Genomic DNA, 15,737 nt, shown 5'->3' with positions numbered 1-15,737 from the left:
GCAGCATTAGGAAACGGTCCATCACTTCAGGGCCAGATTTCTCCTTGTTAAAAACAAGATTAAAGATTGTTGCAGCGACGACGCGGTTTAAGTTTTTTGCCGAAATTGTACGGACGAGGGAATCCTCAATGCCCTTAACCGCCGCCGCATACTGCACTTCACAGATTTGGGACACATAGTACAGAAGTATCGCACAATGGAAAGCGCCTGGAAAGCCCAGACAGCCCGGTGGGAACTGCCTGCCTTTAAGCCACCCACTGGACGAGTAAAAAGGATGCATCCCTCACGGAGCACCCAATCATCATCCTATGGACAAGAAAATAAAGCCCTTTACGGGACATAGAACTGTCCTTGATTAACTACTCGATAAGCCCTATCAGATACATAGTACGCCAAATAACGAACCAACACATAGCCTTCGAGCATGTTGGGTACTCCGGCAGGTGGCTAAGAGCGGCGAGGCCATCCTCACCAACACTACCTCTGAGAAATACGCCTCAGAGGATGACGATCTCAACATCTTTATGGTCTACGAGACCTTTTCTTCAAATAACCGGCGCAAAAGGGCACTCCGCGATCTCGCCGAAGTCAACCAAGTAGCTGCAATGAATCCTTGGAATGATACGGTGTAACTTTTACTGCCAATGACGAACCAAGGGCCGATCAGTCCGAGCACCAGCCGCTTTGGTCTTAAACCCGATCGTGGATAGATTTCGGCCACCAAGGTGCTCATGGACGGTGGCAGCAGACTGAACCTCATCTACGAGGACACACTCAATAAAATGCAAATGGACAAGAGTTGCATCGAGCAAAGCAGCAGCACCTTTTGAGGCATTATCCCCAGTCGAGAAGCACGATGCTCGGGGAAAATTAAACTTGATGTAGTATTCGGCACACCGAAGAACTACAGGTCCGAAGAGTTACTCTTCCATGTGGCACCTTTCAACAGCGGATATCACACCCTGCTAGGGTGAGACGCCTTCGCACGCTTTCAAGCAATACCCCATTACGGGTACATGAAGCTCAAAATGCCAGGGCCCAACTGAGTTATCACCATCACCAGTGATATGGATATAGCACTCCCCGCTGAAAACAAAATCACATTCTTGGCCCTCGAGGCACTACATGAGGCCCTCGCGGCCAAGGAGTTAACCACTCTGCAGTCCACGGTGGACAAGGACGATGTAATCCTCGATAAGAGGTCCAAGTCCACTTCTTTCAAGCCAACAGATGAAAGAGTGAAATGTCAAGTTCACCCGACGGATCCCAACAAGACAGCCTCCATTGGAGCACAGCTGGATCCGGCGGTCGACGCCGCATCGGGTGCGTTCTTGCGCGAGAATTGGGACATCTTCGCCTGACATCCTTCGGATATGCCAGGATTCCCACGCGGACTGGCCGAACATAGCCTCAACATAATAAAGGGGTTCAAACCAGTCAAGCAAACGTTGCGGTGATTTTTCGAACCCAAGCGGCAAGCTATGGGGGAGGAGCTAGCCAAACTACTTGAAGCCGGGTTCATCAGAGAGATCAAACACCCAGACTGGCTAGTAAACCTGGTCATGGTGCCAAAGAAGGACAGATCCTGACGCCTTTGTGTCGATTTCAAAGACCTCAACAAGGCCTTCCCTAAGGACCCCTTCTCGCTGCCCCGCATTGACCAAATCATTGACGCGGCTGTAGGACACGATTCATTGTGCTTCCTCGACGCATACTCCAGATACCATCAAATCAAGATGATAGTTTCGATTAGCTTCGATTTTGTCACTTTTGCCTAGATTACCACGGATGTGATTTCTTCGTGAAACATCATATGCGAGTATACCGGTTGACTATGTATACTTAAAAAATAAATTCATAAAAGGTGCATGCGCACTCATGTTCACCAAATCCGCGTCCATAAAATATACTATTCATACCGGTTGACTTTTTCTAGAATTTTTTTGAATTTACTATTCATAAAAGGTGCGCGCACCCATGTTCATCAAATCCGCGTCCACAAAATATACTCCCTTCATTTTTGTATACAAGGTCACAAACCCATATTACAGGTACCAAGATAAAAATCAATGCAATGTTTAAGTCAATATTGCAAGCTAGGTTGTCACCTTGTTTGTCATGTTAATTAATGTGGTTTTTCTCTCCCACGCACAACAAGATAACCCTCTTACTCCTCGTTGGTTGATTAATGTTGGAAATGCAAGCCAACCTTATCACTCCCGCATGCACGCAAACACTGTTCAAGAATTCACCCGATTAATCAGTTAATGAGCCAGTTAATCGCTACTCATAGCTTGGCCGAATCGAATAACACTTATTCGTCGCGTTAACTTGTCAGGCCGATTAATTGGTTAGTTAGACCAATTAATCAGTTGTCATGCTGATTAATCCCTGCTGACCCATTAACAGGTGGGCAAACAAAGCCCAAAATTTTGGCCCATAACCCCATCCGGCCCCATGCCGCTCCGTAATAGATATGATTAATAATTTTACCTCCTCTCTATACTTCTCATATGTGTATGGCAACATATTTTGGTATACTATATAGCTGGGCCTGGGAGCATGAGAATATGGAATAATACATTAAAAAATTTAGATATATGTTGGCAAGTTTCTATTCAATCTACCGATTAATAGTCGACTGATTAATTCAGTTAATAGGCTGATTCACTGATTAATCGCTACTCCTAAACTAACCGAGCAGCTACCAGGTAACGGTTTCTTGAACATTGCACGCAAATGATATTAATGTCCCCGGATGCTAATATGAGGCAAACATTATTAATTTTATCTCGATTAATGTTAGTGGTCTTGTATAGTTGCAAATTGTAATTTTGATAGTGGCTTGTATGAAAAATGAAGGGAGTACTTCAATTTCCGTGGAGCAATCCATCCGATTTCGCGTCGCCGGAACCCCCTCTAACTGTCAAAAAAAAAAAGAAACAGAGGAGGAGCGGAGCCATGGCGGGGATCCTGGCGTGGGCGGCCGACGTGGTCGGCGGCGCCGGCGACAGCGACGACGAGGCCGCCGCCGAGCGCGAGCGCGCCGCGGCCATGACCCCGGAGCAGCGGCTCCGCGCCGCCGACCTGGACGCGCGGGCGTCGTCGCTGCGGCGCGCGATCCAGGACCTGCGCGCCCGCGTGCCCCCGCCGAACGTCGCGCAGCGGCTGCCGCACCTGCACGCTCACTCCCTCGCCTCCTCCGCCGCCCTCGCGCTCCAGCTCAACGCCCACTCCTCCACCAAGGAGCAGGTAGCCCTTCCTTCTTCCACACTCCAGTTTCTGGCGTCCGCGCAGATCCAATGTTGCATACATGGATTTTATGCGAATAGCCTTCGATTTGAGAATAGCGCATCCTAGCACATCCCATTTGAGTACGTGATTAACAAGTGCTACCCGTATGTGGATATCTGTAGCTGTTAATTCCATTATGAATGTGATTGAGCCAAACTTGCTGTGACTACTCCTTTTCTATTTCATAGTTTCGGAGTGGGTCTGCTGATAACAGTGATAATGTGATATGATCATTTCTATCACCTGCTCTTATCACTTTCGACATCTATGGTCAAGATTTCCCACTCACAGTGGAACCGATGTGATGGTTCTGTAAATTTGGCGTTCCTAAATGTATATCTGTAATGTAAATTGACCACCTTTTGTAGGCACTGCATAGAGAGGTGAAAATTCAAGAGGAAAATACCGCCTATGAGAAGGCGATATCCGATTGCCGCCAGAAAATTCAGGAGAAGCAGATGGAGGCTGCTGTGCTCCAGAGTAATTTGAAGGTACATTGTCATATGGTTGCACCTTTTAAGTACTTGTTCTACCCTTATGCCATTTTCTCTCTGTTTTTCGTGTCCCTTCCGTAGTCTCTTTCGTAGGTGATATGGGCCAAGGACCATATGGTAGTGTCGAACTAGGCAGCAGCTCTCTCTTAAAAAATAGATAGTTAGAATTGCTATCTTAGAGATAGGATTTCAAAGAGTAGGGCTGACAATTTAAATTAGGATCCAACATGTGGTTCAAATCAAGAGCCGTCCTATGTATAAATGACTAGTGGGTACTCTTTTGATATTAAAGAAGAATGCCGGAGTAGTGAGCCTTCAACCTTGCCTCTCTGGTGCAATTCTTCTCCCTCTCTAATTCTTGACATTTAACAATCTTCCTTTATTGTATCATATTTGTTGTGAACCTTGATCCACCACTTTACATGGGTGGGAGTTAATCGTTTCCTATAGGCATGACTCTGACTTATCCATTAAGACTTGAACTTACCTTTGGCAATTTAATCTTCTTCAAACTCTATCTCTAGCAGTGTAATCTAACTCCAAGTCTTGAGCTTTATCCTTAGGGCGCTGATAAGTGCCGGTGCGCCGGCCGAAACTTACGGCCGGTCCTACCGCGCACGTACGATCTGGATGGTTGTAGCCGCACGATCTTCGTTGTTGTAACTGCTTCGTTCAGGAAAACAGGACAAAGAAAAATCCATGGCGCCTGTCACCCGCGTCCATGCCGTGATCCTTCAAGACGCCAGCCCTCGTCGGCCGTCCTCGCCCTCTTGCCGCCCTCGTTGCCGGCGGTCGTCCTCGCAGCACCAACCTCCCCGGTTCCAACAAGGATGGGTCGCTCCTGCAGCAAATCGTCACTGCCTTCTAGCACGCCCGCCGTCTCTTAGTTGCAGCACCTAGCCGCCGCTGTCGTAGCACGTCTGTCGCCGCACAACCGTGCTGCCGGCCGCAGTCCTCAACATCGTCGTTCGCGCAAAAATCAGAACGCCGGTTGAAGCTTTTTCTCACGTAATGGAAGCTTTTTTTCCACGCCGGTTGTAGCTTTTTACAGACTTGAAGCTTTTCTTGAAGCCGACTGAAGCTTTTTTCATCGCGGGTTGAAGCTTTTCCTAAGCCGTTTGAAACTTTTTTCCATTGTTGAAGCTTTTTTTCCGCGTCCATCGGCGCCCGTCGCCCACCTGTTTGCAGCATCGCCGCGCAGCGGTTGTATCAACTCCGTATGTCGCTTCCAACATTGTAGGATCGTCGGTTGACGCTTTCAATTATAAGAGTATGATTGTAGCTTTTTTAGTTCACGGTGGTTCGATTGGAACTTTTTCAAACTATAGTTGAAACTTTCCATATAAACGGTTGTAGCTCTTCGGTCACAGAGTTGTCCAGTTGAAGCTTTGTATACTACCGGTTGAAGCTTTCAAATTAAACGGTGGAAGCTTTTCTCAAGAACGATTATAGCATCGTCTCAGCTATCAGACGCCATGGCTGGTCGTGACTCGTGAGACATCGTCGGTTAACAGCGTCGTGCGCAAAACTCTTGCAACTCCCCTCATGGCGACTTCTCCGGCCCTCGCCGTCTTCTCCGCCCCGTCGTGGCTTCCCCTAACAGCAAGGGGGCATCATGCCTGTGCGTGGGGTGCGGAGATGGAGGAAAAGAACGGTTCCAACTACCCCCACATCGTGAGGAAGAAGAAGTGCAAGAGAAGGAAAAAAAAGATTCAGAGAAGTAGTGCTCGTGGCCTGTACGACGCACGATCCAGACGGATCGCAAGGCTCGGGTGCGACCGGCCCAATCTTCGGCCGGCGCCCCGGCTCGAAACATTATCCTTATCCTTAGCAATCCAATCTAACTCAAATTAATTATTCTTATCTCCACTTCCCAACCAATAATGCTCAAGCAGGACGTTCATGAACAGGCTCTCCTTGAATGCATCTTCCCTGTTTCAGCCAAAATTTGCAGGAGCTGGCACAACAGATAGCACTGTAATATAATATGATATTTGCAGGAAATGGAAATTGCAGAGCTGGATTTAAAGGCAAAGGTTGACAATGCTATCATGGAGCAAGAGGCTGCTCAACATAAAGCATCAATGGCTGCTTCGGAAGCTACTGGAAATGCTCTGCTAGAAGCTGAATCGTTGATGAATCTCAAGTCTAAAGACTTGGAAGAGAAGAAGGGGGAGTTGGTATGACATTTATGGCATCTCTTGTTTGTAGATAAAAAATGCATGTTTGGCTGTCAATGACTTTTTCATCTTACACAGAAATTATTGGAAGACAAGATACAAAGATTGGAGAAAGTATGGTCCTCGGTTGAAGAAGAATCTTTGAAAAATCCAAGTCCTGGTACTTTCCCCGAGAATATTAACTAGCTCTATTTTATTCATCTTTACTTGCACTAGTATAGGTAGCATAGATTGTTGAAGCTGTTACCTTGCATACTTTATAACCTATCCCTAGTAATGTATGATTGTGCAAAACGACACAATGCTTAAATCAAGTGTTACTTAAGCTAGTGCCTTTTAGTAAAGAGTAAACAACACACCTAAAGCTACATGTGTATCTGTGGAAGCACCTTTTTTTTTAACTGAGAAACACCAAATTGTGTGCAACAAAGATAGTTTTAGTATTGCCTTATGCAAACATGTACTTGCGTGATCAAAATGTTCAATTTTGATGAGATGGGTTCCAAATTTCTTTCTGTTGGACTAGAAATTTTTTAGTCGTGACATTGTACTTTGTGAGGTGGTCAACCAGCTAACCTGTCTGCAAGGTCCATGGATCTGAAACCATGATGCTTAAAGGATGGTCGTACCTGTTAGTGTCAAGAGCTTTGTTCAGTGTGGTGATGGTGGGTGATCCATTTGTGGATATAAAATGACTGGGATTATATATATAAAATGACTGGGATTTTATATCTCTGTTTTAAAATAAACACTTGATAGCACCGTTATTTAATGTAGCCATAAAAATCTGAACAGACTTTAATTATAACCTAATAGATCCTCATAGGATGTAGTGCCAAAGACAACTAGTTAAGTGGGTTTCCTTTTTTCTTAAGAAGTGATGCCCAGTTATACCCACCGAAAAATTATTCCTGCTGTTACATCGTCTTGTACAAATCGGTTGTCCTCTCTCCGCAGCCCAGAGGGAGAAGGTACTGGAGAAACAATTACATAGCCTCATTGAACAGTTGACAGCTAAACAAGTGAGCTTCATATTCTTCAGTCTACCAACTGCAGTATCTTGTTAATTTCTCATGGTTCTTCCCTCCTAATATCTTAGAACATACTTTTGGTCTTCTACTTCCTAGGCTCAAGCTGAAAGGCTCATCACTGATATACATGCCAAAGAAAAGGATCTGGAAAGGTTGAACAGTATACAGAGAAATCTTCACAGCAGCTCCAGCGAAGCAGGTGCAGCACGGAACCGGTTCGGCGGAGGGCTTCTGAGCGGGGATGAAGATTCTGGCTCCAAAGCTGCCCGGAGACCCGGCCAATCCGGTGGTTTTAGAACAGAAGGCCAGAAAAGGCTCATGATTCTTAGGTCCGCTTTTGTTCTCTATATCTTGGTACTGCACGTTGTCGTCTTCATAAAGATATCAGTTTCGAACTAGGCAGTGTACAAAACACAAGTACTATACCCTTGTGTAAATAGCACATGTAAAATTGATGGTGGTTGTATTTTTTGGAGCTTAACTTGCAGCCCCTGAGTTTGGGCCTTGTTTTAAACTAGAGCAAGTGATGAGCGCATCGATGTGATCCCTGTTGCTGAATTTTTCTGAGGATAAGATTTCATGTTTACTTGCCCATCAGAAGGTGCAAATTTCATCTGGCATTCACTTGAAGCTGTAAGATTTTGATAGGCAATGTATGTGAATGCTTTGTATGTTCTACTGATCTACTGACCCAGCTAACCAACCACCTCACTCACCGCAGAGATGCTTATATCTCCTTGTGGTCTAGGAATTAGTTTCCTAACCACTGCTTGTGGCTCCATCTTGACTACCCTGTCAACCACTGCTCTTGACTCCATCTTGATTGCCCCTTGAGCGTCCTCTAGAGGGAGGTGAGGGTGTAGGCACACCATATGGTCCAATATGTTTCTTGAGTTCACTGACATGGAAGGTTGGGTGTAATTGGCATCCTTTCTGAATGGGCCATAAAACCTTGAATGTAGTTGCAAATTCCTGTGAATGCCGACGGAAGTGTGTCCCTTTCTTTTCTGCTTTTGTCAGCATAGTATTTCATCCTCTCCTAAGCTCTCAACAAGTTGTCCTTGATAGTTTTGAGATGCTAGGTGCATGTTTTGTAGTAATGTGGGGGTATCGTCATTGATAGAATCCGGTAGGTTAGATTCGCCTACCATAGGAGGTGGGAACCCATACAATGCTTGGAAAGGCGTCATTTTCAGAGAAGTACGGAAAATTGTGTTGTTGCCAACCATGAATGCCATTTCTTGGGTTTGTCAAAGGCCATGCACTTCAAGTAATTCTCCAAGCACCTGTTCACCCTTTCAGTTTATCCATCTGTTTTGGATGATATGAAGTGCTGAAATGGAGTTTGGCTCCCTAGGATTTGAGTGTTGGCAGAGGTGGTTCGTCAATATTATCTCTATCAATGACTATACCAAAAAGAAGGCCATGTACTTTGAAGGTATTCTCTGAGAAAACTCCAGCAACTTTCATCACCGTGGTAAGGTGTTCAATAAAGAGAAAGTGAACATATTTGATGAATCTATCTACCACAACTAGTGTTCTAAAAAATAGTTGACCCCTCAACAAAGTCCAAACAAAATCAGGTAGTGGCAGGGGTTTGTAGTATGTTCAGACTCGTTGAGCTGGTAAATAGAGCATATGCTTTGAAAAAAAAATGATCACATCTTTAGGCCTCCCCAGTGGAACAAGAGTTTCAATTTCTCATAAGTAGCTCTTTCCCAAGAGTGACCTCCCGCAGTTCAAATTTATGAAAGGAAGTGATGAGATCATGCCTAAGTGATCTGTTACTGGCTATATCCACTTTCTTTTTGTGTCTGAGAATGTCATGTTTCAAAGTATAATTTGGATGCGAGGAGGCACTAATAGAGATTTATGTAATTAGCTCCTGCGCTTGCCATCAGTGCCATAAGATTTGACTAGCTCAGTTATACATAGAGGTATGCAGTGCCATACATCAAGGAATGAACGTAATGTTTAACTCTTGATAATGCATATGCATTGTTGTTTTCTCTGCTTCTTTCGCGTTCCATTGTATATGAATGTCCCAATAGTTTAACCAACAATTTTTTAGGTGGCCACCAAATGGAAGTTGGAAAAAGGTTATCAATGTTGTGGTGGTACATCGACAAGCCGCAGCTAGTTGCGCGTCGCCCATTGTGCATGAAACATAGGGCGCCGGAAGGAGGTTTCTTTCGCAACACACTGCAGTTGACTAGCATGCTGTAACTGCCTCCATACCAAGAATTCACGCCATTCAAGTGTTGACAAGCAAGTGATCAGCCTTTTTGTGAATCACTGAAGCAAAATGTACAATTTTTCCACTGTGTGCCCACGGTTGCTTCTTCTATAAAATTGAAACACCAATTTAAACGTACATTTCTTCACATATACCTTACGGTCCTACCGGACGTGCGTTTGAAAATTTTGGAAGGGTGTTGCCACAAATGTCAGCTTATTTCAGTGAAGAAATATTGGTGATGCAGTGGTCTAAATTCCAAATGAAAAAAAAAAGTTTACAGCTGCATACAACCAAAATGTAGATGCTCACATTTGAAGTTCTAGGATGTAAAACAATAAATAGAAAAACGGGATATAGTAACATGTAACTCTACGCAGATAATTCATCTGTACAGCACACTACTCCATTCTTATTATCAGCTCAAACACAGTGTTATGTGAGCTGGATTGTTTTTTCTTACAAAATCCGGCTCTAAACGAGGGGGAAACGAGATCCATCCCAAATTCAAAGCAAGAACTACGCCTACAAAAACCAGAATCGGAGATGTTTTCGCCCAAAATTGTAGTTCCCGCTGCAGGGTTTTGCTTTCGTTCGATGTTCCAGTCATCAAGGACCACTTGATGCGCCAAGAAAAAACCCTCAACAGCTGCCCTTCAGCTTCTCCCCCAGGATTTTGTTCAATAAAACAGGGCTTGCTTTACCCTTTGATGCTTTCATCACCTGGAACCAAAATATGGTCAGCTCTCGTGAGTGCGGAAACATATGCGAAGGCTACCCAAGGGGAAACATATACTAAGGTTAACCAAGGGGAACACAGCTACACACTCAAAAATAACTAACCTGGCCAGCAAAATAGCCCTGCAACTTGGTTTTCCCAGCCCGATACTGCTCAAGTTGCTTCGGATTGTCAGCGAGTACTTGATCTACCATGGCCTCAATTGCTGCTGGATCTGCAATCTGCCATTTCCCAGTAGTAAATGTTAGTTGGAAAACCCAAGCACAGACTAAAAACACTGACATAGCATCAGCTACATCATGCACAACATTAATTATCTCATCACAACATATCAGAAAATGTGTAGAAAAACTGATGAAATCAAAAGGGCACCTAATCTTTTTGCCAATTTTCAGCTTTAAATTTCATTTAGAAGGTACTCGTTGTCTGGTTGTTCCTCGATGGAAGCTACAAGCCAAAAGTTGGCAACACACTTGAAACCGGTGGCAGGGCCGCAGCATTAATTATATATTTTAAACATTCAAACTACTACGAGTCCAAATAGTAACCAATGTGACCACATTTACCTGAACCAGATCCTTCTCCTCTATCACAGACTTAACAGTTCCGCCTTTGGCAATGAGGTCAACCACAATCTGCAAGACGCAGAATCAGGAAGAAGGTATTAGAAGTTTAGAATGCCATGACTAATGGCAAAGCCTGAGAAGAATGCATATTCGTAACAGAACACGAGGCATGCAACATATGTCAGAATAACTGAAGTACTAAAGTTCATTCTTGCGCAACCTGCAAACACTCTTGGTACTAAGCAGCAGGGGAAAGACCAGAAATTGCTCTTTTCCTATTTGAAACTTATTTCTACCATAGTAATCCTGTGTCCTACTACGGAAATCTTCAGCCATTTCTTTTTGTAGGGCATATTTTGATTGGTCAGGACAAGGCTTTGACCAACAAATACTTCATTAGTATATATAACATAAAATTGATATCATTAGATTTGTATTTTAGTACTTACTATTAGGATTTTTGTATCACATAAACAACATATTAACAGAGTATTTTTTTTGGCGCTAAGCCTTGTCTTAACCAATCAAAATAGACCCTACAAAAAGAAACAGAGGGAGTACAAAAGAAACTTTCGAGTATCAAGTTCTGGATGCCAGAATTAGTGCAGCAGCAGCGTAGCACAATTAAAATGAAGAGACTGCATATAACATGCTTTGACCAGCGTAGATAAAAAAAGAATTTAGTTAAGCAATGTACCTCCTTGGCAATTTTCCCACTGATAGTTCCATTCTTTATGTATGCAATCATTTCAGAAAGCTCCAGAGGTGTTAATTTACTTTCATCAATAGAAAGTTTTTCATCCTTCAGATAAGCAGTAATATCACCCATGATCCAGTTGGCAGCTAGCTTTGCATCAGCGCCATGCTCGAGTGTGGAATCAAAGAAATGAGCAACCTGGGATGAACATACACAGATCAGATCGCCAAAGCTGCAGTAAATAATAGAGAAATGGGTTGTCAGGAAAGGAGACAAGAAACTGGAGGAACTTTTAAATGTATAACACAAGACATTAGGAGATCATGTGATCCAACAAAATATATGAACCTCAAGCAAGCCTGATTGAATAAAATAGGACTTCCAAATACACCTCCACAAAGCATGCACATCCATGACAAGGGAAAATGGAAGCACTGAAGATGATTACCTTATCGTCATTAGCTAGGAAAATAACATCTTGCATGCTGAGTCCCATGTTCTCATAGCGCCTACGCTTTGCCTCAGGAAGCTCGGGCATCAAATTACGAATTTCATCAATGTACTCACTAGTGAGAACAACTTCAGGAAGATCAGGCTCGGGAAAATATCTATAGTCGGCGAGTCCCTCCTTTTTTCGCATTGTAAAAGTTTTCTGAGAATGTAGATAAAGAAACGGATTTAGAAACTCTAGGAAAAGTTAAATAGGTGAGCACAAGCTAACGACAAATGTGAGATAACAACCTGAGAGGACTCATCCCAAAGACGGGTTTCTTGTACAATTTGATCAGCCTGGCTTCCTTTGTGAAGAAGAATCTGCCGGGAGATCTCATAGTCTATTGCCCTACTTATTGCAGAAAATGAGTTCATATTCTTTATTTCAACCTGCCAGAAATTAGAAGTGAAGAAGCATGTCATGCCACATTGCCATGTGCAGTAACAGCGAACAAACAATGAGGACTTTAATTTATTTTCCATTTACTACAATGATACATCAACTAATGATCTAAGGAACTGCTTGCTCTCAGAAAATGGTTCTTTTGTAATGTCCATTGTTGCTAAGATTCCATGGTCAGTGCCATTGGTCTTAACACTGCTGAAGTCCATGACTCTGGTAACTTTTCTTGATATTTCTGAAGGCAAAGAAAATAACTAGGATACACGAAAACATCTACAATTTTCACAAGCACAACTGACAATCATACATGAAGGACTTTTGTCCAAACCTCTACACAGAGAACCAAACCTCTGAAAGTTCAAAAATATTTCATGCACCAACTGAATGGCTAACCAGATAACTTCCTTATGTGAACATGCAATGTCAATATTGTATGCTGTACTGAAAGAAAATCCAGGAGAATCTATCATATAATGGGAAATCATCATTTAAACTGATATATTTATCAGAACTAATCAGGCCTTAATGGCCTAAAATAGTAATATGAGGTCCTGAATAAGTTTGTGTACTGATGAATCATCAGAACATATCCGTGATGCAGATGTTCTGGACATGGAATATAGAATAACAATCAGTTGGGAACTTTTAAAGTTTTGTTCATTACCTTTGTACCAAATTCTGATTGTCCAATTGGTCGAACAGAAACATTCACATCACAGCGAAGGGAACCTTCATCCATGTTACCATTGCCCACTCCCAGGTACCTAACAAGCCTTTGCATCTCAGCACCATACTCAGCAGCCTCTATCCCTGTCCTCATATCTGGCTCTGAGACAATCTCAAGCAAAGGAACACCGGCTCTGTTTAAGTCAACCTAGCCGACCAGAATAGAGATACAGATTAACCACTTGAAACATGTAGTTACTAGTGCAATTAGCCAATACATAATTGTTTGATTCTGAGTTAACTTTGTTCTTGTCTCCATCTTTGATTCTGTTCAGATTGGAGGGTGTAAGTACACAATAACATGGTTCAGAAATACTCTCACATAACCACAGATGTATTGGCACATTATTACAAGTTGCCCCCAACCTCATCTTCTTGTATTAGGTTTGAGGAAGAAAGTCTTTTAGTTTTTTTTATCAAAGCCACAAAGAGATAAAGATGCTGATCTGATATTAATTGCAGTTCACCACTTCACCTGTTCTTGCCCCATGAAGTTGTGCCGCATTTGAATCTCAGTTGGATATGATGCTGGTACTTATATTCTGTATGATAGGCAGGGGTAAACCAATGACCACATAATAACTATAGATAAGTGTGATACTGATACCCTCTATGTATATGCCCCCTGTAGCAAAAATGCATAAGAAGCATAATCCCCTGTATCACTTTATCTTCTGAGTTCATAACAAGATGTCAAACTTGTCTTAAATAAATTCTGTGACTCTTCATCTTTAGCATTTATGAATGCAATGGTTTAGAAAATGTACTGTTGCTCTGTGGTGGATGTCAACTTTTTCCATGATTCCAGAGCCATATTTGCAGCATAACAGAATAGCATGAGAAGTTGATAAGACTACAAAATTTTAATGGAAAACAGGTAGTTAACCAGGAATAACAAGGAAAACCTGAGAGTAACTTCCGGATTCAGAATGAAGCAGCTTGCCAGCATCTTCTTCCATATGAACCCTCGTGACCCCAAATCGCCTGTGACCACCACCAAACTCAACTGGAATATCCACATCAAGGTAACCCTTCTCAGCAATTGGAATGTCAAACTGCGAAATCTGGTACCCCTTGGGTAGGTCCGGGTAGAAGTACTGCTTCCGATCAAACTTGGATGTCATGGAGATCTTGCAGTTGAGAGCAAGGCCCATTTTCACTGCACACTCAACAACCTTTGCATTCAGAAGCGGCAATGTTCCAGGGTGGCCCATGCAGGTGGGGCAAACAGTGCTGTTAGGCTGCGAGCCATAGTTGTTTGGGCAGGAGCAAAATGCCTTTGTGATGGTCGAGAGCTGGACATGGGTCTCAATGCCGATAACGGATTCAAAACCTTGTGTCTTCTGCTCCGCCGCCTCCTTAGTAGCCTGTTGAATTGACTTGGGCACTGCTTTGGGCTCAGTAGTCTGCACACTCTCCGCCCTAGTTGTGAAGTGAGCTAGTGGACGGTGTTGAGTGGTACAGAACAGGCTGAAATTTGCTCTAAATAAGGTTGGTGTTCTGATCCCTCGGAGAAGCGTTAGAGCCATTGTGGTCAATGCGCCTCTCGTGAATCGCAATTCACAATCTACTGGGTGGACCACAGCCTGCGAGCGGGGGAAAACAATATTGAATACAGCCTGATCTCAGGATAACAGAAGAAACCTGTAATAATTGCATAAATAAAGTACAGATTCTATGATGAGAACGAGACTCGAAGTAATTTAGATAAACTGCAAGACATTAGCAAGGTTTACAATTTAGCAAGCATACTTTGATGAAGTTTAGGTGGCTAGTTGGCTACAACCTAATTTTCAGAGGTGATTTTCTAGGAAAGATGCATCAAGCCATTGTTCTCCACAAGAGCGACCAATCAGTGAATAATCAAGCCTACTCTATACTTCCAAACCTGGCTACTGACTGGTCGCTCACGTGGAGAACAAGTATGGTTTGATGCATCTTTTCAGAAAATCACTGTTTGAAAATTGGGTTGATTTATCATTCATGAATGCAGCCACCTAAAATTCATGAAAGTATACCGGGTAGTAGATACGGATATAGGGATACGGCAATTTCTAGAAACAACCTTACGGAGATACTGCGAGTATATAGAAATAATTAAAGAAAAATGCAGCATTCAGCATGTACTGAAGACTTAAATAATTTTAAGATGTGTGATCGGCGCCAGTCCCACTCCCAATCCCCCAACAGAAGCTTGATGCCTGCCATGCCACTGCCCCGAGATGTCATTCATTCCCACTCTCCGCTCCCTAGCCAACAAGGACACACGTCGACAGAAAGCTAAATAGAACAGCAACGGCAAGAGCGGAAGCCAGCAGGCGAGAGGGGGGAAGGACTAAGGAGGGAGGGGAGAAGAGGGCGTGGGCCGTCATATTACTCTGCTTACCTCTGGGAGCAGAGATGATTCAGCGGCGCCGGCGGCGCGGTCGCCGGAGCTTGGAGTGGAGCGGCGCGTCCCCCCGGGGAGATACTGTGGCGCGGCTGGTCCACCGCTCCTCGATGTCCAGGGTTCGCTCGACGCAAATGGGCCTTGCTGGGCTTCTCGCTCCTGTTGGGCCAGCTCTTTTGAGCTTTTGTAGTGTTTTTCGTTTGCGGGGATTTTGTGAAGAGGAAAGTATCGTTTTCCCCCTCAAATCCTGTCTGATGGACTGATTTTCCTCCAAAGTCTAAAACCGGATCAATCAGCCCCTAAACTCTCCAAAACCGGATCAATTCTCCCCCATGGTGGTTTTGCACCAGATTTAGGTGGTTTTGACTAGTCTCCTTGCTGACTGGACAATGCTGACTTGGCAGATGCAACTTTCCCCAATTTTTAATTGCAATCCGCTCCCTCGCCGCGAAGCACTCTGTCGACCCCTCGCCGCCCGATCGCCGTCCCC

General features: G+C 43.8%; 2 protein-coding genes across 2 annotated transcripts; one reads left to right on the top strand and one right to left on the bottom strand.

Annotated features, from left to right (window-relative positions):
- The first annotated feature begins 2,907 nt into the window (after window positions 1-2,907).
- Window positions 2,908-7,545, top strand: LOC123132128 (uncharacterized). The gene is made up of 6 exons (XM_044551886.1): window positions 2,908-3,252; window positions 3,663-3,785; window positions 5,789-5,968; window positions 6,047-6,128; window positions 6,926-6,990; window positions 7,096-7,545. Exons 1-6 carry the CDS (start codon window positions 2,962-2,964, stop codon window positions 7,396-7,398), a joined length of 1,044 nt encoding a protein of 347 aa, XP_044407821.1. The 5' UTR covers window positions 2,908-2,961; the 3' UTR covers window positions 7,399-7,545.
- Window positions 7,546-9,525: 1,980 nt separating this feature from the next.
- Window positions 9,526-15,389, bottom strand: LOC123132127 (glutamyl-tRNA(Gln) amidotransferase subunit B, chloroplastic/mitochondrial). The gene is made up of 9 exons (XM_044551885.1): window positions 15,245-15,389; window positions 13,764-14,444; window positions 12,797-13,006; window positions 11,979-12,119; window positions 11,686-11,889; window positions 11,238-11,435; window positions 10,541-10,609; window positions 10,079-10,195; window positions 9,526-9,958 (listed from the first exon to the last, which is right to left on the bottom strand). The coding sequence occupies exons 2-9, from the start codon at window positions 14,385-14,387 to the stop codon at window positions 9,878-9,880; spliced, it is 1,644 nt and encodes a 547-aa protein (XP_044407820.1). The 5' UTR covers window positions 14,388-14,444; window positions 15,245-15,389; the 3' UTR covers window positions 9,526-9,877.
- Window positions 15,390-15,737: the final 348 nt, after the last annotated feature.

Source organism: Triticum aestivum, chromosome 6A, assembly GCF_018294505.1.
Source record: "Triticum aestivum cultivar Chinese Spring chromosome 6A, IWGSC CS RefSeq v2.1, whole genome shotgun sequence".
Lineage (NCBI taxonomy): Eukaryota > Viridiplantae > Streptophyta > Magnoliopsida > Poales > Poaceae > Triticum > Triticum aestivum.
This window is presented reverse-complemented; position numbering and strand designations above follow the sequence as displayed.

Bases quoted from the DNA above. Each gene is read 5' to 3' on its own strand.
- LOC123132127 (XM_044551885.1), bottom strand. From the start codon at position 14,387: ATGGCTCTAACGCTTCTCCGAGGGATCAGAACACCAACCTTATTTAGA. The intron at 10,196-10,540 runs GTAAATGTGGTC...GGGAAATGGCAG, and splicing joins AGGAGAAGGATCTGGTTCAG to ATTGCAGATCCAGCAGCAAT. The intron at 9,959-10,078 runs GTTAGTTATTTT...TTTTGGTTCCAG, and splicing joins AGGGCTATTTTGCTGGCCAG to GTGATGAAAGCATCAAAGGG.
- LOC123132128 (XM_044551886.1), top strand. From the start codon at position 2,962: ATGGCGGGGATCCTGGCGTGGGCGGCCGACGTGGTCGGCGGCGCCGGC. The intron at 3,253-3,662 runs GTAGCCCTTCCT...CACCTTTTGTAG, and splicing joins ACTCCTCCACCAAGGAGCAG to GCACTGCATAGAGAGGTGAA. The intron at 3,786-5,788 runs GTACATTGTCAT...TGATATTTGCAG, and splicing joins TGCTCCAGAGTAATTTGAAG to GAAATGGAAATTGCAGAGCT.